General features: G+C 52.2%; 1 protein-coding gene across 5 annotated transcripts in view; it reads right to left on the minus strand.

Annotated features, from left to right (window-relative positions):
* Rgs12 (regulator of G-protein signaling 12) overlaps positions 1-23,327 on the minus strand; it is a 94,016-nt gene that overhangs the window by 2,568 nt on the left and 68,121 nt on the right. For 2 of the 5 annotated variants that reach the window (XM_087584166.1, XM_087584167.1), the window contains 13 exons: positions 17,509-17,678; positions 16,607-16,699; positions 15,844-15,987; positions 13,941-14,120; positions 13,534-13,687; positions 12,386-12,462; positions 10,749-10,943; positions 10,420-10,493; positions 9,828-9,954; positions 9,104-9,200; positions 7,580-7,659; positions 7,059-7,212; positions 4,150-5,789 (listed from right to left, as the gene is read on the minus strand). In XM_087584166.1, the coding sequence (XP_087440292.1) occupies positions 5,191-5,789; positions 7,059-7,212; positions 7,580-7,659; positions 9,104-9,200; positions 9,828-9,954; positions 10,420-10,493; positions 10,749-10,943; positions 12,386-12,462; positions 13,534-13,687; positions 13,941-14,120; positions 15,844-15,987; positions 16,607-16,699; positions 17,509-17,678 (2,144 nt within the window). In that variant the 3' untranslated portion in view covers positions 4,150-5,190. 5 annotated transcript variants of the gene reach the window in all.

Genomic DNA, 23,327 nt, shown 5'->3' on the forward strand with positions numbered 1-23,327 from the left:
GTACAGGAGACCTGCAGTCCCCTACAGCCCTGGATGCACACTGAGGAAGATGCTCCAATCTCTACTAACCCTGTATGCCCAGAAGGGGGCAGGACAGATTTTCTGGGGATCAAGGAAATGCACTTCACAAGGAGGGGCAGCCTTATACTTCCTGCCTGTCCAGCCTAGACTTGCTCTGAGAATGTGGCAGGTCCCAGCCAGTGACTCAGACTGCAACCATTCAGGATCAGCCTACCCTTCAGGGCACCACAGAACTCCCTAGACTGGGAGCAATGCATGACCCCACTGGTTTTCAGGAGCCACCGGGCAAGGCCGGTCTGGGTCAGCAAAGCCCATACCACACTTCCGGACGTTCCCTCAGGCTCTCATTGCTCTCAAGCACCCAGGCAAGGCAATGTCAGCATCTCATTTCCTGCCCTCTGGGCCACTTCTTCACACTGGCCCTTGGTTAACCTGTTCTTTTGGGCCACTCATCCCCCTGACAGGGTCTTTGCCAGAGCTCCAGAGACTGGGAACTACCTAGGCTCCCCTCTGGGAGCCTGAAACTTTCTAGTCAGCACTGGTGGCCTTTGTCATTCCTAAGCCTCTTCACCGAGGACATCCTCTGCCCCAGCTGCTGCTGCCTGCTCTGAGCATGCCTACCTCCAAGCCCATCCTTAAGGGTCCATGGCACACAGCTAAGTGAGGTTGATGTAAGCCCACTCTCAGGGTCCAGCCCTAGTTGCCTATCCCTCTTCCCTTTCTATCTCCACAGTGTGGGGACTGCCCTGAGCTATGTCCCTATGCTCTCAGGACTGTGTGCACCATCTGGTCCCAATGCCTCCTACCAAGGTCCCCAGATGCTCCTAGAAAGGAGGAGACACAAGACTCAGGCACTGGTGAACCATGAACACAGGAAAACCTAGAGGGAGAGAGCAAAGAGGACTGGGGCCAGGGCCCCATCCTGGCCGTTCCACGGATTCCTTCCTACAGGGGCCTGCTAATCCCTGCTCCTCATGAGAGGGACTTGGCCTTGCTTCTGGCTCATGACCTATGGTCATCACATGCCTTCACAAAGACCCCAGCTCAGGGTCTAGCTGGGCTAGATTACAGTGCCTTCCTCTAAAAACACTTCCTGGGCTTTGGGCTCATGCTCACCTTTTGGCTGGGGTGGGGGGCACTGGTACAAGGCAGGGAACAGGAAGTGGGGAGTCCAGAGGATGGCACTTAGCAAGGCTGGCTAGGGAGGGCCTGTGCTGGATGGGATGGGATGGGGCAGATCAGGATAAGGAGGGAGAAGTCAGCACAGCTGGAAGGCGAGGCCACTGGGGCTCAGGCCTGGAGTCTGGAGTAGTACAACAGGTACAAGACCTTGGGGCAGCAACAGAGACCTGAGGTATTCTTGAGACCAGCCACTGGACAAGGCCAGGTACCAGATGTGCTATGGAATGGCCCTGACAGGGCTTCCCTGGTAACTTAGCAAACTTGAGTGTCAGGTCCAGGAGTAATGTGTTCTGGGCTGTGTCTATGCCTCATGAGGGCTGGGCTTCCAGGGGACAAGTTCGTTGAGGACATGAGAGGTGCTCTGGGGAGCTTGGGGACAGAATTGGATGGAACTTGCCTAGGAAGAAATGCCTCCTGCCAACAGCCTTGGATAGAACTTGAGTCCGGCAAGGTTGTGCACCCTCACTCCAAGCTCAGGAAGGGCTGGGGAAGCAAGCCCCAGGCCGGGGTGAGCAGATAAGCCTGACACACACTGGCTCTGACCACAGGACAGCAGTCACGATATCTTTACCTCCAGAGCGATGAACTGTCACAAGACTCTGTCCCAAGCCTCAGCCACCTCTGGATGGGTAAGCAGGAAGGTGAAGATCTGCAGGGGGAACTGAGCTGGTGGCCTCTAGACAGCCACCATGACACAAGACCCTGGATGGCTGTGGAGGCCCCTTCCATAAGGGCTCATGGCTCAGCCCTGAAGCTGGTATTCCTTGAGAGCCCCCTTCAGGAACCAGGCCTTCCAGGGCTGGGACAATTTACTGATCTGTCAACCTGGCATCCAGTGGCTGTGCTGTCAACTGGCCAGAGGGTGAGGATGAGGCAAGGCAGAGGAAGGAACCGTAGAGCAGGTGGGTCAGTGACACCAAATCTAGCCATGGTGAAGAGAAGGGCAGCCGAAGACCCTGTCCCTGGAGAGAACCAGACCACCCCTCCTAGGCTCCACACTACGGCTGGCTATGTGCTGAGTTGGGGGTGGGGCTCTTGCCATGGTCAGAGCTGGAGACTGCTCTGTGGCTTACACCTCAGACCCCATCACCACAAGCTCACTTCTGCAAAGCTTCTTTCCTCTTTGAAACAAAGTGTCTTCAGGGCAGAAGTCCACACCCTCTCAGGATGTGGAGAGATGCACAGCACAGGCCCAAGTGCTGACCCATACTGCCACTCCATCCAGAGGCCCTCTTCAAGCCCCTAGCAAGTTGGCAGGCCAGCAAATAGACAATACCAGAACAGTGGGCAGGAACGAGTGTCAAAACAGCTCACACAACTGTGAGCGACAATCCCCAAACTTGTCTGCAGGAACTTCCTGCTTGGCCTCCAGGTCCCTACACCCCTTGTAATGCCTTTGTAGAATAAAAAAGAGTGTCCCGCCAAGAGGGCTGAGAAGGAAGTTCTCCCAGGCTGGGGACACTCATCTGCTTTTCCCTATCATGAAGGAACTTGGATATTTTGGTTCCTATATCAAGACACAAATATACACGAGATAATTTCATAGAGGCACTTATATACACACGAACACACACATCAATGTGTCTAGAATGTCAGTAACCACACTTCAATGCCTTTCCCACTGAATCGTGGGGCTGAGGTGGCCAACATAACCCTAAAAACTCTCTCACAGAATTAGTGAGAGTAGCTGGGAGGATGTGGGGCCTTCGAACCCTGACAGCTGTAAGTGGCAGTCAGTTGGCCCCACCCTTGCTTAGAGACCCAGAAAGGACCCTAATATGGGCGTATGAGGGTGCTCCTTATTCAATGAGGCACTTGCCCACACAGAGAAGCCCTGCGATGGCTGGCACAGGGACACAAACTGGGGTGTTTGGAAAGCAAGCTAACAGTGGAGCCATGCTGGGACTACAGCCTCTAGAAAATGGGAAAAGTTATTAGCACCTAAGCCCTCTAGTGAGGCTAGGGATGGGCTGGTGAGAGCCACAACCAATGTACTATAGACAAAGCCTTCCACCCCATCCCCCATGTGCCCTCACGCCCAGTCCCTCTCCTACTGTCATTTCTTGTAGGACAAGCTCACCCTATATCCCTATCTCCTTGGGCACCAGAGACTCACTTTCTAGTACCACCCCGCTCTCCCACTAACACATCCAGGACATGCCAGCCAAGCCACATGGCCAGGCACCATACTAGGTGCTACTGTCCATGTGCCCAGTGGGTAAGTGACATAGCCTGGGTTTCTGCAGCAGTGACTAACACTGCAGATATGGCATCAATATCTGAGCTGCCAGACAGTGAGAGAGAAAGAGACTCCACAGCCCTCCGTGAGAGGGGAGCGGGGCTTGAGGAACCAACCTCAGGACCTCTGGTCTACTCGCCTCTCCTGCGGCAGAAGTGCCCAGGCAAGGGTAGAAGGAGGCAGCTGTGCAGACCACAGGCCTGCGGTGAGGAAGATCCTGCCAGAGGCAGAGTTGGCAGGGACAATTCTAGTCCCACTTTAAACTTGCTCCCTTGGTGCTCTTGTCACAAAGCTGTGTGTAGCAGGCATGTGAGAGGACTTTGTAAAGTGGATGGTCTCTTGAAATTTAGGGTATCTGGGACTGGAGAGGTGGCCCAGTGGGTAAGCTGCTGCTCTGTCAGAGGACTTGGGTTTGGTCCCAGCATCCCTATGGCAGCTCCCAGCCATTTCTAACTCCAGTTCCAGGGGATTTGACACCCTCCTCTGTGCTCTGGGAGCCCCAGACACATATGTAGAACACATACAAATATGTAGACAAAACACACATACACAGATTCCAATCAATCAGTCTTTAAAAGGCTGTTTAAGATAAATCTACTTAATTTCTTCAAAATGGTTAAGATGTAGAAAGAAATACATCTGTACTTTGATCCTAAAGAGAAGAACCCACCCTCAAATGAAGAAGAAAGGAGTTTCAGCCAGTCCAGTGATGAGCTCTAGAGTTTATTTCTCTTGGAAGAACAGAGTCAGAACACAGATAGAACTGTAAACAGGCAGCTACAAAGGAGCAGAAAGGAGGGTGTGGCCTGACAGAGGTGCCCAAGCATGCACGCAGGGCCGCTTCATGGTGCCTGTGCCTCCTCATCGAGTGTATCCCCACGGGTGGGGCTGTGAAGTCCAGCCCATGGTGTGTGAGAGTACATGAAACATGCATGAGGCCCGACACCGCCAGGCCCAGGAAGCAGGACCCAGAGCACCCACATTGCCTGCTGCATATCACAGCCAAGGCCTAGACAGGAACAACAGGCAGCATGCACTGAAAGGCTCATCACTGTCACTGTGAGGACACTGAGCACGCGGGAGCCCTGTCACCCGTGTGGGATAGGGAGTGTCTTAGGTGGGACGAGAGTAGCATCCCTACCACTCGCTCACACTGCTCGCATCCACACACACTGGACTTCATGCTTCCACTAAGAGAAATGCCTGGACACTGTTGAGGCCAGTCGGTGAACACTGCCTAGTGCAAGTGCAAGGCTTGCCTATGGAGGGCAGTCAGCAAGTCCTGGCTGGATAGAGAGGCTGACCCTGACAGCCTGATCCTTGTCAGCATGGGACCCTTGCTGATTTGCTCAAAACAAATACTATTTTCTTTTTCCATCTTGAGTCTAAAACACTAAAGTGGCAGCAAGCAGGTTTTAAAGGTGAGATCCACACTCAGAGACCCAAGCCTTCACAAGGAGTCACTGGATGTGGGTCACCATTCCCATGGCACCTTCACAGGACCAGCTCAACGTGGTCTGTCTATCTGAGCCTCAGTGACCCTCTCCCTGGGACACTGAGCCTTGGCTGCCACCTGCTTTCCTTTCAGAAAAGGCAAAGGAGGCCCCATAAATATGAGAGAAGGAGGCTGTCTCTCAGGACATGTCAAAGCACAGAAGTAAAGCAGGGCTGCCTGCTCAGTGTTCCCTTTATTAACATGAGGTGGAGCAGGCCATGGGCAGTCAGCAGGACAGATCAAGGGTGTAGAGTCAGAACCTGGAGGTACCTGGTCTTGTAGGTCCTGGTGTGTCTTGGGGAAGGGGTGGTGGTGGTAGCAGCGTGCTGTTGGGGCTGCTGATGTCCCCCTCCCCCATCAGGGTCAGGTCAGCCACCTGCTCCTCCTCCACAGTCTGGATGCCCCCAGCCTCCAGTTCTGGTGATAGCCTCCTCCAGGCCTGTGTAGTGCCCTCTTGAACTGTGGAGATGCAGGAGGGCTTTGTAGGCTTCTCTCCAGGTTGGGCGGTCCCAGGAGGCCCAGGGGTGCTGTGGGCGGAGCCAGGGCTGTGGGCAGAGCCGGGGCTGTGGGCGGAGCCAGGGCTGTAGGCTGAGCAGGGGCTCTGGGCTGAGGCAGGGCTGGTAGCTGGGCTGTCGCTGTAGCTCTCCTCTGTCTGAACTGCTCCCTCCTGGCCATGGCTTGTAACCGCTCTCTTGCTAAAGCCCTTGACCGGGGGTGGGCTGGACAGGGCAAGTTCTGAGGAACCAGGAGGTAAGCGAAGAAACTCAGGCAGTACCAGGTCTTCCTTTCTTAGCAGCCCACGCTGGTCATCGGCTCTGTTGCTCTGAGCTTTGGAAATGAGCTCAAAAAACTCTATTGAAAGAAAACCCACAATGACCATATTTGAGAGACTCACAGATGCAAGCATGCCTCCACTGATCGCTTGCCCTTACCAGGGGCTTCTGCTGCCTTGAGCTGCCACCCGCAGCCAGCAGGGGTATGAGGTCCACTGCACCACTTTACCCACTGAGCTGAGGCCAATGTCTGGCTGCCAGTCCCCCTGAAGATCACTCAGGCCTGGGCCTGACAACACCCCTCTACTTAGTAGGTGACACGCTGGCTAGAACTCAGTATGATGCTGCTAGAACTCTGGCATGTATTTTGCTCATATGCAGAGCTCTATGAACCCGGGCACAGATGAGGCTGAGGTGTAAGTGATGGCTGAGGTGGGGATGACAGAGCTAGGGCCCAGCTGCACTGCAGAGACTCCGATGCACGGCTAGCTGTGGAAGGCTGAGGCGAAGTCTTAGCTGGGAGCATCAGAGGGGCCTGAGAGCCACACAGCTCCCACGTTCACTGCCTTGGGGCTAAGGGGAAGGAGGCAGGGAGTGCCCGCCTGACCTACCTTCAGCACCCCAGCCTGTGGGCCAGAATGGGCACTGTGGGCCCAGCAGCTGCCTGGCTCCCTCATGCTGGCTGCAGAGCCTTTTCCTGCCACCAGGTTCTGTTTAATGTGACTTGGGTTCACCATTCATACTTCAGGGATCTGAAATTGCTCAACTACCCTAATGGCTGCCTGTGATCCATATGGAGTCCAGCACCCTCAACATTAGTGGTTCTCAGAAATGCACACTTCTCACAATGGACAGTTTACATCTGCTTAGTGTTCAGAAAGCCCAAGGGAGACCTTAGATGGCTCTGCTCTGAAAAGGTTCCAGGGTAAGGGAAACATTCCACCCTTACAGCCTCCAAGTCCCAAGGACTTCCTACAGAAATAAATCCTGGACCAGGGCAGATCAGGCCTTCCTCCAGCCTCCATGGTCAACATAGCTCAGTAAATCCACAGCCTTCTCGGGCCTAGGACTTCGCCCTCCTCCCTCACACCTGGCTCCTGCCCCCACCCAAGCTGGGCCCCAGCTCATGTCAGGATCTGGGGTTTGTGAGAAGGGAATTGGCTAAAAGCACAGCCAGGACTGCTGGTGGCCGGTGGGCCCCGTGGCTTTCAGCTCACTATGGGGGTTTAGTGAAGTTATGCCGACAGTGTTGGTGCAACAAGGACCAGGTTATGACAGGGCAGAGCAGGTTTAAGGACGGTTCTTTGCATTTACTGGAAAACATGGAAGTTTTAAAAAGTACACATACCCTCTGCTTCGTCCAAATTAATTTTCTGATATTTTTTTTTCCCAATCTTTGCAATAGATTCTTCTCTCTTTGAAAGCCGGGGATCCCTAGCACTTTTTCCATTTTCTCCTCTTATTTTAATAGAGTTAGACTTGCCTAGTGTTCTCTCCTCTCCCTGCATCAGAAGGAAAGTCAAGTTCTACTGCATGTCAGCACACGTAACATATCACTCATCAGAATGGGGAAGGCCCTGGGGGCCCAGACAGCAACAGTGAGTCTAGACGCACTTCGAAAATCAATCCCGATAATAAATTAACATAACATTTATGGCTCACCCACCCACCCAGGACAAAGAAAGCCAAAGGCTGGCAGCTCATAGTAAGGTGGGGACTGAACCCCAAAGGGACAGCAGGAGAAATACCCACAATCCTGAGTAGACTCTCAGTCAGCCAAATGGGCGACAACAGGCACAAGGATCCCCAAGAGGTGGACACCACGGGAAAGGGGCAGTGACAGCATGGGGCAGGCATAAAGGGAATTACCATAGCCGAGTGGTTTCTGGGGCTGGAGTTCACAGCTGAGCTTTGTTTGACAGGAGCACCTTTCTGTTTGTCTGCGGACACTAAACACACGAGACAAGCTTATGACCAGAAGTTCACAGTGCCCTCTGAACAATAAACACAATTTGGCGTGTTCTGTGAGAGCAAAGGCCCTCTCTCTTCTCTCTTATCTAACATGCACACACAGGCCAGAGCCTAAGTTTCCTGTTGTCCACCTGATGCAGCTGGAGAGGGCAGAAGGGATATGAAGAGATCTATACATTTTCCGGGACACCAGGAAGCCAGTATTGAAAAACTCATGCCACATACCATGTGCTACATGTATTCCTTTGGAATCTGACATTACGTCCTGCCTTTGTCCCCGTCAGTGTGTAGCTGGCTCCTATGGCAATGAGCCTGAAGACCACTGTCTGGCTCACTAGGATTCCAGCTCACAGCACCCTGTAGGTCTGCAGCTTCCCTGCAAGCTCGCTTGCACACAGAGTCTACTTGCCAGCCCTGGAGGAAGCTGCTGAGAACCCACCCGGCAGAGCTGGCGCCTGCCCTGTGGAAGCTGTGCAGATAGTGCTCAGCCTGCCCAGTCCTAGGGCCAAGGTGCAGCATTTTCTAGAGTGAAGGGTGACCAAGGAAGGGAAAGGCTTTTCTGTAAGGAGGTGAAAACAGATAGGGACTGGAGTAGCTGTGCCCGGGCCACAGACCCATACCTGCTAAGTTACAGGAGGGTGGAGGGAGACCTGTGTGTGCTCCATCCTCGGCCACAGGGGTTCCACTCACATAAACCCTCAGGGGTCATTTGGGCAGAAGCCCTGGAGAAACCTACAGTTACCTGGAGCAACTTTCTATAAAGAACCTCCACCCAGATCACACCTCCTCAGCGCTTCTAGAAAGTCCTCTCCTGACCTGGTCAAGTACTATGGGGTCATAGGGGTCATAGGACAGAAGTGCCTCTCTCACAGGCTTCCTGTGCTAGTGCCCTGCATAACAGGGGCCACTGAGGCTTTGGAGGTAAGGGGGCCTCCATGTGGAGGTATGAGAGAGAAGCTTTGGCTAGGACTGACGCAGGTCAGGAGGTTGAGGTACTGGATGACACAGAGATGTGTGGTCCACTCAGCCCCACATATGACTTCAGAGTGGCCTGATGCTGAGCCCAGCGCCTACTAGTTCCTGCTGGACAGGATCATGCCCACTACTGTCTTCACTTCCTATCTCATCTGGAGAGGCGAATCTCAGACAGGGCACTGGATTAAAGACAGGAGACCCAGAACAGGTCCCTGCTTTGTATCAACATGAGCTTCTAATGAAAAGAGCACCTTCTAGTACTTTCTGCCACATAAACATCCCTCTCTCTACAGCCAGGGGAGACAGAGCTGAGCAAATATGGGGTAAACTGCCATGTGAGGCCCCACCAAGCTGCCAGCTCCATCCGTCCATGGTGTGGTTATAAGACAACTACTGGGCAACTGAGTGGCAGGCTGGGGTGCTGGCAGCTGGGGGCTGCAACCTTACCTTTCCCTCTAGAAGGATCCCTCTCCTCTAGGATGACCCGCTGTCCATCCAGACTTGATATAGGAGCACCAAGGTCCAGGGGCTCCTTCTCCCCACTCTAGAGGCAGAGATGATGCACTCAATCATTTACCCAGATTGGAACTTTCTGGAATAGTTGCTTTTAATCCAGCCACTGACAGTAGTAATAACCCAGGCTTAATGGAAACTCAATCCAGCTGGCCCCAGGGTCAGGTCACCCAGCGTGGCTGACCTGTGGGAATATGGAACCCTTAGAAGCTGGTGAAGCAGGTCTTTCAAAGGTCACTCAAAGGAGAGGCAGAACATCCAAGGGCAAACTGGGACTCCTGAGCCCCAGAGAAAAGGTCAGTATGCATGTGTCAACACTCAATAACTTCTTCATCTGGCTTCTGCTCATAGTCTCCATGATGGCCAGCCTAAAACCACCGTGTTGATCCCTGAACTGCTCTGAGGGGAACTCTAAAGGTGGGGTGCAGGAAGCAATCTTAGCTCTAGGATGTGAGTGGCCTGGTGCTCGAGAGTGCTCCGACGATCTGCCCTCTCTTAGGCAGTCTGCTCCTCCATTCAAGGAGGAGGGGGTGGGAGCATACACCCTGGATGCCAGGCCGGGTTGGTCTCTGTAGGCAGATTTCTCTAAACTGGAGCCCACAAGGGGAAGTGGTATCAAGTTGCGCAGGAAGCTAGGACAACTCCAAATGACACTCACCAGCCTCACCAGCAGGCTACCCAGATCCAGGCCGTACTTGGCCACCACGGGCCGCAACACTTCCGTGACTGGCTTGGTGGGCTTGGCCTTGAGTCCCACTGACCGGTTAATTGGAACGAGATCCAGCCTGGAGGTAGGGCAGGGAGATATTCACAAAAGATCCAGTTCTGGCTCCACCACATCTCTAGAATCTCCTTAACAGAACAGGATTTGGCAGCTTGGGGACCCCAGTGACGCAGCCCCACCTTGGAAGGAGCAGTCTCCCGCATGTGGAAGGGTCTATGATACCCTACTGAGATCTACAACTGGGTCCAGGGCTGCCATGATGAAGGACTATGCAGTCAGGCGTCTGCCTGAAGTCCTCTAGGTAGAGACTCCCGCCTCTTTCCCCACCATGATGTTGGGGCTCACAGCCCACATGTGGTGCCTGCCCCGTTGTCAAGAGTCTGGTGGGGCATTGACATTTTTTTATGGCCTGACATGGGACAAGTACATGCTCATTGGGTAAAAAGAGATTAGCAGGAACTAGAAGTCCTGAGGCTCAAACTGGAGGTTTTGGAAGTCTCCAGAAACCTGTATGCTGTTTTCTTACCGAAACAAAGTACGCTTTTCCAAGCGTAGGTCCCTGGTGGCCAGGATGCTGCTGTCCTGATGCAGCACCAGAGGCTGAGGAACAAAGACACCAGAGTTAACGTGGGAGCATGTGGGCTTGACATGTAACAGCACACAGCTGCAAGAACAAAAGAGCAGTTCAAAATTAGCCCGCACCCTCTAGACACTGGGGTGTGCTGCCATGCACCCCCAACCCCTGGGAGCTCCACTTGCAGCTGCTCTGCTTCAGGGGCAGGAGATGGTCGTGGTGGTGTCAGGGGTGGAGCACCAACAAGGATGGGGGAAGCAGACAGAGCTGCGACACAGTACCTTGTCTCCGCCCACCAGGAAGAGGTCCACAGCAGCCCCATTGATGCCATGCCGTTCACACAATCCAGACAGGATCTCTTTGATGGAAAACCCGGACTTGACAGCAACCACACAGGATGTCCCGTCTGGGAGGTGGACACAGCAGTGTTTGGCAGCCTTATCTCTCTCGAGTGCTGAGGTCCTACAGGCCTCTGACTGTAGGATAGGAAGACATGTGTCAGTGTCTGGAGGTCAGGGAGTCTCCTGAGGAAGATTCAGATAGCCTAGTCTCATGTGCCCAATAATCTGCCTGTCCCCCATGCCGTTCCACATACACAGAAATTCAGAAGCCACCACAGGGCATCCCCTGACCCCAGAGCTGATGGTGTGGTAGGATGTGAGGCAAAGGCGAGGGAAGGTAATGGCCTCTCTCAACTGTGGTAACTATATGGCTCACAAATGAAGCATGGCTGCTGTCCTGCCAGACGAGATTACCCAGCATACCACTGTGCTGAGTCCACCTCACCTCTGCAGTCTGAGGTTGTGACGATGAGCTGCCTAAGGTCTGCAAGCCGTCCTGACCCTCAGGGCACAGACCTGTGAGACCTGCCTTACAGCCATCTCAGAACTGTTACTGCTTCTCCTGCTGTCTGAAAAGTCTCTTTACTTCAGAAACCTGGCTGGGAGGTGGGGACTGGATGCAGAAATGGCCAAGACTCCTCCTGAATCACTGTGGCTCCTCCCATGGAGTGACTGTAGAAGTGGCAGAGCCAGTTCTCGTCCTAGCTTCCCGGTCACATGGGGAGGAACCTAGGCTGGCCACTGGATGGCGACAAAAACATGGTCCTGCTGGCCCCAGTGCCATAGACCCATAGTTATCTGTGAGCTGTGAGGCACCGGAGGCCCAAATAAGGCCCGCCCAGGCACAGGAGCACCACCCTGCAGACACACAAGGACAGACACTTCATGTTTTCCAACACTAAGCTGGGGTACTGGGCAGCAATGAGCAACTGACCCATGGTGGCCTTGACAGGATATCTGGAGTAATGAAAGGAGAAATAATCACCTATGCTAATGTTAATTGTTGATGGATACTTTCAAATGTCACAGTACTGACAACCAACGTTTCCTAAAATTCTTATCAGGCAATGGTTGACAGTGTAGCAAGTCTTAAATTCTACCCAGTTCCCCTCACAGCAGATTAGCAAGGAGCAGGGCAAGCAGGCTGCCCTGAAGAGACCTGCAGGGCTACGGCTAGCTCTGCAGTAGGAGGGGCCAGCTCCTAGGAGCCCAAAGCAGACACAAACACTGGAATGTTAAAGTCAACAGGAGGTCTGAGCCATCGTTAGAAGACAAAAGCCCCACTTCAAAGCATACTGTGTTCTCTTAGTGGGAGTTCAAAAATATGAACCACACAAAACAAAGGGACTTAAGAAATAATCTCCAAGCTAATTATACTCCTTATGTGCGCAGTACCCTCCCCATCTACTAAACCGTTTCCCTCACTGCCCTAGGGTCCTGGACTGGGAACCCAGGGATGGTATCCAATCCCGGCACTGTTTATGAAACACACGCTGGGTTCTCAATGAGCCAGGCTTCATTTACCAGTTGGTAGGTGTGGCCTGTGACCCCTGGAATGAAGGGAGGTGGCCACTCACCAGGTCTAGGCTCCCCGCAGAAGAGACAGAGCCTTGGGACTCCCGACGGCAGAGTCCTCCATTGGCATGAAGGGCATCTTGAAAGAAGGGAATGACTGGGGTGAGTCAGAAGCCACGGCCTCACATGCCTTCACTCGTAGAACCCCTATCTCACCCCTCAGATGGAAAGACATAATACAGGAAGGACAGAGAGACAGCAAAACATGAGAGGCCCTTCCATGCACCACCCGTTCCACGGGGGTTTAGTCAGACAACTCCCTCACAGCAGAGGTCAAGGTCGGGGCCACCAAGGAGGTCACTGTGGGGGCCCTGTAGGACTTGAGGCATTGCCAGGCACTAGAGAGCTGGGGACAGTGCTGTGCAGCCCAGGCCCGTGTCCCCGGGTGGACTTGTCTTCATTTGAGCCATGATTTGGGTCTGAAGAAGACTCTTCCTGTGACCAGCTGGCTGCTCATTTTACCTGTGATCCGTTGCCCGTCTTCTTCCTCCTCACAAATCCCATGAGAGCCAAAAGTCCATCTCACTAAGGTTTTCTAACCATGATCTAGGCTGGCCTACATATCACGTAAGGACCAAACACTGTTTTATCCCAAGTCAGACTGACACTCAGACTCCTGGATCCGGTGACCTACTCTGAACAAGTAGCTTCTCGAGCATCTATAGACCCTGGATCAGACAAGAGTGTCTGAAGCCCTCTACAGATGACTCTGCAAGTCTTCCAGGTATGAGAGGTCTGCACAGGACACACTCCCCATCCCCAGTGCCCACCCACCAATGCAGTGGCTGATACACATTCATTGGCACAGGTATCAAACCATGCCTGGCCACAGGAATAGCACATTTGTGTTTGTTTCTATTGGCTTGATTCTGGTTTCCAAGCTTTCTGCTGAAGCACCTGTTACTTTCCTAGCAGGAAGAAAAGGAGCCCAGTCAGCCAGACACCCTGCTTTAAGGAGTTTCCAGAAGGTTTTGGAGTAGACCTACTTCATAGGCTGACTCATCCCCAACTCTGCTGCATTCCCAGGATTGGTGACATTTCCTCATCCCTCCAGATAGCTGCGCTGCATCTCTGCCTGCCTACCACGGTCTCTCACATCACCATGGCAGTCCAGCTCCCTCCCACAACAGCATGGTCTGCATCCACATACCATGGGCATGATCACCATGGTCCTTCTTCTTCTGGGATCGCCCCGTGCTCCTGCTCCTTGACCAAGAGAAAAAGGCCCCTTTGCGCTTTTTCTCACTATCCTCTTCCCCAACATCTTCATTCAGGGATCGTCCTGATTTTGATTTTCCACTTAACTGTCACCAAAAAGAAACACCAGTTAAGACACTCAAGGAGCCCCACACAGAGCTCTATGAGTAAGGATTCTGAGGAATAATGTAGATCCTTCAGTGGGTCAAGGGCACAGTCCCCTCTTTCACCACTGAGGTAGCCAGGGTTAGGGGGCCAGGAAAGGGTGTGGGAGTATCTATCCTACATGCCCGACCTCAGCTGGTGAAGGAATGGGTGCACACAGCCTTCCTCCCACCCCCACAAGGGCTGGCCCAGCACCTTTTTCGGTGTGGATACATTGGAGTGGTCAGAGCTGATGCTGTGCTTGGAAGCTGGGCTGCTGGGGACCTGCTGGGAGTCCGGGAGGGTACGCCCCTCCACCTCTGCCAGGACGCATTCTTGGTACAGCTGGGATTTCAGAAATCGAGTATAGCTGTCAAACTTCATCAGGTTGAAAATCTGTGGAGCAGATGCCATGCAGTATAGTTACAGAAGGAATGGTAACTCCTTAGGCCCTAGGTGGTACAGGAGATCTGTACCCATGAGCGAGTGGCATTTTGGAAGGATGTCATTCCTGCTAACCATCCCTTGGGCCCCAGAGCGCTCTGATGTTAGTTAACTCTCCAGGGATCCTTCTGGTCACACTCAGCAGCCTCCCTCTCCTTTGCCACTCTGGGGAGCAAAGTCATAGGGGTTATGCACAGCCTGAAAGGCAGGCAGGCAGACTGTGGCTGCACCCTTAGCAGGTCTTCATTTCCTAAGGACTTGGAAGGCAGCTGTCTCAAGGGTGAGGCCTGGAAGGATCTGCTTAGTTTTCAGCCAATTCCTGCAACCTAGTGGCACAGCAGCTGGCAGGGCTGGGGAGTGTATTCTGGATGGGTCAGATCACATGCTCTTCCAGAATTAAGACACAGACATGGAAACAGGGTTCCATGTGCATCCTGTGGTCCAGCATTCAGGAGTAGGTGAGCTTCACATCGGTGGTAGTGAAGCTCCACAGTGAGACCCTGTCTTAAACACCAATTACTCCTACTGCTAAGCACACAAGCGTACAAGTATATATAGTTCTGGATGTGTGACAGTGATGTGTGCTCATAGAAAGCTTTCTCTGGCCTGGGACAATGCAGTACCATCTGCTCTCAGATGCTGGAAGGGAGGCTGAACTTGCTCAGGGTCAGCCCTGCAATCATGAAAGACCATTGACCTTCTAGTATGTGCTGGGTGGCCAAGCAGTATCTGTCATGTTCTGCAGATCAAGTGTGTCCAATGCACTTAAAAAACCTTTCTCTTGTTTATTCTTATTTATTCATTCATTTACTTATTTAGTGTGTGTGTGTGAGTGTGTGTGTGTATGTGTGTGTGTGCGTGTATATGTGTGTATGTGTGTGAGTGTATGTATGTGTATGTGTGTGTGAGTGTGTGTATGTTTGTGTGTATGTGTGTGTGAGTGTGTGTATGTGTGTGTGTATGTGTGTATGTGTGTGTGAGTGTGTGTATATGTGTATGTGTGTGTATGTGTGTGTGTATGTGTGTGAGTGTGTATGTGTGTATGTATATATGTGTGTGTTTGTGTATATGTGAGTGTGTATATGTGTATGTGTGTATGTGTGTATATGTATGTGTGTGCATGTGTGTGCATGCGTGTATGTATGTGTGTGTGCATGTGTGTGTATTGTGTGTATGTGTATATGTGAGTGTGTGTGAGTATGTGTATGTGTGTGTATGTATGTGTGTGCATGTGTGTATATGTGTGTTGTGTATGTGTGTGTATGTGTGTGAGTGTGTGTGTGTGTGTTACACACCTGCCATAGTCCATGTATAGAGGTCAGAGTACAACTTACAGAAGTTGATTCTCTCCTTCCACTATGTGAGTCCCAGTGATCAAATTCAGGTTGCCAGGTTTGGCAGCAAGAGCCTTTACTTGCTGGGCCATCTCACCAGCCCCAGTGACTTTTGAAAAGTAATATTGCCCCTTATTGGTTGACATGGTGCTATCTGTGGCATAGGCTCTTTGTTCCTCAGCTCTGCGGAATCCTTTTGAGACTAGAGACTAGACTGGTTCGTCACCATGCCCACATTACCAGCAGCCCCCTCCCCAGGAGAACGTGTGGTGCCCTGAGTGAGTCTGCACCCCAAGCCCTGGCTGGAAGTCCCACGGAAGGAAGACTGTCTGCAACGTCACCTGGAGCTGCTGTTCCTTGAACATGTCGGGGTGGGGTGCATTGAGAATATCGTCTGCCAGCTGGGCCTGGCTGTCAATGTTGACAGGAGTGGTGGCTTTGCTGCACAGGAATTTACTGAAAATCTCCCGGGCCCTGTAAGAGAGCTGACAGGTAGAAAAGTCTGAGCAGATCTTTGGACACACAATTCCTGAGGCTGACTCCGCTTCGGGGCTGGAGAGCTGAGTCATGGCCCTGTCCATAGTCTGGCTTATGCAGGTAAATATGGAAGAATGAGGCCGGAAGAGACTCTTGACCCGGCTCCCCCAAGTGTGCACCACAGGGAGGGCAGGAGCGCGCAGTGCTCTGAGCACAAGAGCAGGTCGAGGCCCCTGTGAGGACAGCTGTCGCACTGAGGGAAATGCCATAGACATGCCCAGGGTAGTCCTGGGATGGCTGGAGAGGAACTGTCAAGCCACAGCTAGAGGGTGCAGTTTGCCAGTGCTTCTTTCTCCAAGTCCCTCAAACACTGTTCCTTCCTCCCCATCCCAAAATCAAGTGCCACCTCTGCCAGGCTCTGTGGCAAGACATTTATGCAGGCTATGTTTAGGCAGAATTAAATGTCACACACTTAAGTTTTCATTCCGAAGCAGAAATGTCACTTTTTTTTGAAAAGACATGTAAGAAACATCCCATCAACTACTCAAGCAGCACTTGATGTAACCGTATGCCCATGTGCCACCTGACCCTCACACAGCCCCACCCCTGCTCTGAAGAGCAATTTACCTCTTTTTTGTCATGTGCAGGGACATGACTGAAACATTCACAGGCCTGCCAGAATAAAATGTTCTCTTCACTGAATTCCTTCCGTAGAAAATCCTGAGGGAACACAGGGAGGAGAGCAGTTGTCATTCCACAATCCCTGCATGCAGCTGAGCCCCTCGTCCTTTCCCTGGCCCCCTTTGTCCCCCCTTGTCTACAACATGGCAGAGTAGGTGCTTCTTGAGAGGCCTGGAGAGCAGAGAGGCTGTGCAGCACATTTGAGCGGGCCATCTGCCTCACAGCTCTGTTCTCAAGCGCTGGTCATCTTGGTTTTTTTTTTTTTTTAAAGAAACACATTTTTAGTTTCTAGTTAGCATATAAAATGACATCATACCACGTTGGCACTGTTATCATGGGCTGCTCATAACCATCCCATCACTCTCTGTGGCCCCACCCCCACTCCTGTATCCTTAAGAGCTGTATTTGTCAGCATGCATTTCCAAGAATTTTGAGGAAGCTCTAGGTAGGATGATGTCATACAATTGTAATCCTAGTACTCAGAAGGATGAGGCAGGGGAATTATGAGTTCCAAACCAGCATGAGTAACACAGTGAAATCCAGTCTCAAAACAAACAAAAAAACAAACACAGAAAGCCAAGAATCTGATGTCCTTGCTGCAGAGACATCGAGAGAGTGAGAGGAAAGGGGCCCTCAGGGACTCCCAGGGCAGGAGGCAGGCCAGGAAGGGAAAACTGAATGGATGGCCTCTACAAATGCACTCTACCCTGAGCCTTGAGCTTGGAGCAAGCGCTGGGATGACCACACCCATAACAAGGTGATGTACAGTCTCTGAGGTCTGAGATGACCCAATGACCTCAGCATCCTAGGCAAAGTGCCAGCAGCCCGCAGCAGTCCCCCTGACTCACGGAGAAGTAGCGGACGCCGACAGGATCCTGCAGCAGACGCTCAAATGACACTGCCCAGCTTGCAATTCTCCTCTCTCTTAGGCGCCAGCAGCTCTGCACACTGGGGAGGCTGGCATTGCTGCTCAGGCTGTTGTTGCTGATGCAGTCCTTCAGGTCAGCTCCCGTCAACTCTGCAGATCAACACAGGATACCTGCACCTCTTACCTTCTTGGCAGGGAGGCCACAGGGACCGATACCCAGCTCTACTTTCCATGCCCGTTCAGTCAGCGAGAGGTGTTTATAAGTGAACCACAAATCGAAAAGACCCTGAGTGAAGTCTGAGGAGGGGCTGCAATTGGCCCCATTGTCCTGGTGCTGTCCATTGTGATTTGGAATCCATGGGTCATTGCTTGTGCACTTTTCTGTGAGCAGGTCACTTTTCAGTGACAACATTAAGCCACACCATCTGAATTGGATATTTAACCATGTGTCGTCTGGCAGCTCATTCACTGGTGACCCCAATATGGGAAAATGTTACAGTAAAGAGAAGGAGGTGTGTCTGTCTAGGAAGATCCCACCTGTCATCCTTGTCCACTTAATGAAGCAGCTCAGGGATGAGAGGAGGCCACCACGGGCCAGTGTAAGTGGCACTCTAGAGTTGGTACACGCATTGCTCTGGTCAGCAGGCCCCATGGAGCTTCCCTAGATGAGGATGACCCTGGTCACAGTCAAGGCCATCCCACTGTAGCGTTCTACTGGGCTATGCCGTCAGGGGCTCAGGTAGCAGAGCTGACTAAGGTGATTTTCCACGAGGCATCATTTAGGAAGCATTGCTATATCATGAACTCACACTGGACTCCATCATCTGCTCTGAGCACTCGGGACAGGCTAATCAGGATGGTCTGCCCTGTGGTCAGGCCCCAGGATAATTCCTGGGGACAAGTGAGCAGGCTCTAGCTCGAGGCCAGCCACTCAAGTGCCCTTCCTAGCAGGGAGGGGAAGAGAGGAAGGCAGGGGACTGGAAGCGGCATGGACACTTAAACTTTCCGCTCACACCCGGAATGGCATGCAGAGGGCATGTAAGCCAGACTATAGAGGGCCTCAGAGGAGGCTCAGCATGGACACTACAAGTCTAGAGGAAAGTAACCCTGAGGGCTCGGAGTCTGGCCAAGGGTGTGACTATAGCCTCCTAGTACACCTCCTTCAGATCAACTTGGTACCCAGATTCAGTACTGGGCAGGAGCACTCAAAGCCAGCCGGTATTTAGGTTTGAGGAGACAGGGAAAGCCATGTGCTGACACACTACAGGTATCTGTGTCAGAAGAAATGATACTGTGAGATCAGAACTTGGACAATTCTAATTTTTCTTTAACCCCCACCTACACCCATACATACTGTCTATGCATCAAAAACTGTTCTAAGAACTAGAGGGAGGGGCTTGGGCCGGGATACACCACAGGAGCTCTGACCTGTTCTTCTGGAACACTCTTTTGCAGGGTGGCATGGTCAGAGCAGCTGACACTGCTGGGAACTGAGACTGTGCAGGGCCACCACCTCACTAGTTCACTCAGCCACTGCAAACACATGATGTGAGGCCCTCACACACTCTGTGAGGCTGGGGTTCCGCATGGCTGCTCTCTCAAGTTGATCTGTGTCCAGTGACCAGAGCAGAGACTGCTTTTCTCACTTGCACATTTAAGTCCAAAATAGGTCCCACAGGTTTCCCACTGTACAAGCTGAGTGGGACTGTCTAAGCAGAAAACTAAACAGAAAGCACAGAAAAAGCAGGATGGCTCCACCTAGTCCCACCGCATACCTGGTCCAACCTCACTGTATACCGCTCCAATCCTCACTATATGCCATGCCCATTCCCACTGTCACAGCACCACACAGGCAGGAAGATGTCGTGGGACAAAACTGGTCAGAGGAGCAGAAGGTAAAGTCCAGGAGCAGATGGGGACAGATGCAGTGGAGGTGGGGACTGAACTACATCTGGAAGAAAATCAGGCTGGGCTCTGGCTTCCCAGAGCACATCAAGGCTGACCTCATAGGTCCCAGGGATTAGGATGGGAAATGAAATTGGAGAAAAACTGGGAAATCTGAGTGTGGAACCAAGACACCATGTGGATGGATGAGCCAGAAGAAGGCAGAAGGACGCATGACAGGTGCCAGGCTTCTAAGCACATGGCATGGCTCCTCCTCTTCCGCAACCCACTGAAGGCTGGCTAGTTCAAGTGCCATACCACTCGGCCTCACCTTAGGCGGCTATAATCATGGACTCTGTACAGGCCAGGGGACAGCCCAGGCAGATATGAAGACTTGTGCATCAGAGAAGGTATTGAGCACCTCCAAGTACATGGGGTATCAGAGATGGAGTGGCCTAGGCCATCTCAGAGGCAGAACCAATGCTGACACTCACTGTACATAGGGCACTGGGCCTCATGCAGGGTCCATCTACAATCCATGCTCCCTCTGAGCTCTGCTTCAAGAGCACATACTATCTTTTTGTTTTTAAATAAGACTGATGAAGGTTAGTGGGGGTCAGGCTCTGCTGTGCCCCTGGGCACCATCCCAGGATGGCCAGGGGTAAGGATAGAACCAACACTCTGCTCAGTGTGGGCTTTTGGTGACCAGGCTCCCATGGAAAGTGAGGGTGCTGATGTTGTGGACTACATCCTCTGGTGATGAGGTCACCCTCATCAAATGAAGCACTAAGCCCAGCAGAGTGAACAGAGCAACTTTACCCCTCCCACTTCTCCCCCTGAGCAATGATGTCTGAACTAAGAATTGAAGAAGGAGCAGAAGTTAACTCAGGGGACGTGCCAAGACCCTGTGGTAGAAGGAATGCAGCACACAAGTGTGACTCAATGAGCAGCAGAGCGCCGGCAGGTCACGTGGGCACCTTGGCAACGGGGCCTTCACCTTAGACAAGAGACTGGTAAGGCCACTTGTGCTCCTCACAATGGAGGTAGCCTGGAGGGCAGGAGAGCGGAGGAGGGAAGGCAGGACTAAGCCACCTACTGCCCATAGACCATGTGACTCTGCAAGGGTGATGAAACTTGTGCTTCTGAGTTACAAGGTGTTTGCAATTTCAGACAAGCTCAGAATGAGAAATACCCACTTCCTCTGTGGCCACTGTACCCAAGTGCTGGAGGAAAGGTGGCCCAGCCCTCCATGCAGGCCTGCAGACCTCTCAATCTGCTCATCTGCAGCCTATATCTACCTGCCCTCTCAGCAAGATCTTCCTCACTCCCTCAAACAACTGGCTTTCTGTGTGCGCACCTTAACGACAAGCCCAGTGCGGGGGAGGGTGTGTGTGTGTGTGTGTGTGTCACTGGTCCCTAGTGCTACAGCAGGAAGTGTTGTTTGTAATGGGAGTGAACCTGTTCAGACTGAGTAAGTTAAAGATGACCAGAAGGCTCACAAGTCAACACTGACACTGAATCGTAGCAAATGACTGCTCTGATGAACTCCACTATGTCCCTGAGTGTCCCACAGTGTACCATCAGCCAGGGTCTCAGGCACAGACACTGGGCACAGAGGAGGGTGGTATGGCACCTAAGCAGGAACATCTCAAGTGGCAATGACAACAGCGGAGAGGTGACACCCCAGGAGAGAAGATCCAGGCCCCATGCCCTGTCAGCTGGACTAGAGACCCACTCAGGAGAGATGCATGGTCAGCGAGAGGACTGTTTCCACGTCTGTAACAAACCACTTCGCCTAGGGCAAGAGGAAGTGTCAGATGCTCTAAAAATGCCTCCCTGGGGCCGTGGGACCATGGACTTGGCCTAGAGTCCAGCACAGCACAGGGACTTAGACAAAGACAATACAAATGCTGACTATGCACACTATGGCTAGGTGTCACTTACAGAGAGAGAGAGAGAGAGAGAGAGAGAGAGAGAGAGAGAGAGAGAGAGAGAGAAGCAGTTCCTGAATCCACAAGAATGACACACAGACATCTTTTGAACAGAGCTCCTCGGAGAGGTTTTGATCTGTCTGGAGTGTAAGAGGGTAAAGGTAGAGCCCCCTTAGAGGCTTGGCACGAGTTGCTCCTGTAAGTTAAATCTTAGTGCTTCTAGCAGGCTACACACACAGGAAGTTCTGTTCCTTTTGTCATCCATTTCTTTGTTCTCTATGTGACTAGCAATGCTGGGACCAACACCACGGTCCAGCATTGCTAGTCGCATAGAGAACAAAGTACCTCAGGGTAAGCTGATGTGGAACAGCAACATTTAAGGTTGCCATAAAATTCCTTGCAAACACCTCTACTGCCACCCCAAGTTCAAGGCCAGGTCAGGAGGTTGACACACGTCAAGTCTGAGACTTGCTGGCCTGCTGGGAGCTGTCCACTTGGTTCTCTACTGTTAATCATGTGAGTGAAACACAGGCTTAGCTGAAGAAGACAGGGCATGGTGGTACCTGCTCACCGACATGGTGGCTTTAGTGAATGTGTTCTAGGTGTCAGTTTTACTGTGGGTTTTCTTCTCTCAGTCAAATGCGGTCCTGGTGAGAACGTGTCTCAAGTCTGTGGCAGATTTGCCGAGAACTGGAACAGCTGCCAGCACAGCTGCTGAGACTGCTTAGAGATGTGGGCTGTAGGTTACACATTTCAGTAATTCCTTAAAACTGACAGCGTGCAGTTACTTCTCTGGTACACAGCCTTAGCCCACTCTCATCTCATCTCACCCAAACCATAGCCCTACAACTAAGTATTCCAAATGCTCGAGTCTCAACTCTAAGCCACGTGGCAGCCCATCCCAGCATAACACCCCCCCCCAACACACACACAGCAAACACACCTGAGGGCTGCACAAGTCAGCTGGCTCTGGCATTCAAGACAAGCTGACAGACAGGTGTGGGACTTTACCTGGGTAGAGCTGATAAGAGCCACTGTGGTGCTGCCATCTAACCAAATACTTCCAACCATTCACCGTAAACCACCCTTCTGAGTCCATACCAGGCTCAGCCTGGGTGGCCTGGGATAGAGGCTTGGGTCACTGGTGGTGAGGACATGGCTCCTTAGTTTAGCCTCAGGGGTAGATGAATTATTGCAGATCCTCAGGGACCCTCACAAAGGCAGTCCTCGGCCTTCTGCAGTGGCTACTGGAAAGGCCCTACTTCCTCACAAAGCCTCAGAGTCATGCATAATGCACAGCCGAGTGCCTGCTGCAGAGGCCTGAATTATTCACATGGCAGAGACACTGTTCTCCCAGTGTTGGGGAGGAGCCACTCTGCAGCTCATTAAATAGCAGGGGGAAGGGGGAGACACAGACAGACTGGATGACACACAGGACAGGGATGTAGAGCTCCTTGTAATAGTTACAGGATGCTGCCTTATTTCCACATCACCTTGAAAATCTTAAGTCCCAAATGTGAGATCTACATTCTCAGTGAGGAGTGACCTAAAGCTATGGAGTTTCGAGGACTGCACTTAAGAAACGATCAGTGTGCACTTGTCCAGTTCCAAAGCAAAATCTGTGGCACCAGGCAGTACACTTCTGAGAAGTGGAGGGGCTGGGAGCCCACCAGAGCTAGGCCTGCCAGCTTTGGGAAAAAATAAAGCTGCTGCCCTTTCACATAAAACAGGGGGCACGCAGAGCGGGAAAGAGGCAGAGCTGGTGAGACTTTGTGAGTTCTCCATGGTTTCTGGAGTGGGAACTTCACCCGGGCAGCACAGGGCCATTTCAGCTTTCTGGCCAGTTCCCAGCCATTCCAATTTGGTCTCCAAGACATATAAGGGAAGGGACTTGAAGCTGAATGACCACATTCCAATGACTGGTGATTTTGGGCGGACACTCCTCTATAAACACTTAGGATTCTCTGTCAGTTCTGGTTAAAAA

The sequence above is a fragment of the Rattus norvegicus genome, chromosome 14, assembly GCF_021556685.1.
Source record: "Rattus norvegicus strain SHRSP/BbbUtx chromosome 14, alternate assembly SHRSP_T2T, whole genome shotgun sequence".
NCBI classification, from domain to species: domain Eukaryota; kingdom Metazoa; phylum Chordata; class Mammalia; order Rodentia; family Muridae; genus Rattus; species Rattus norvegicus.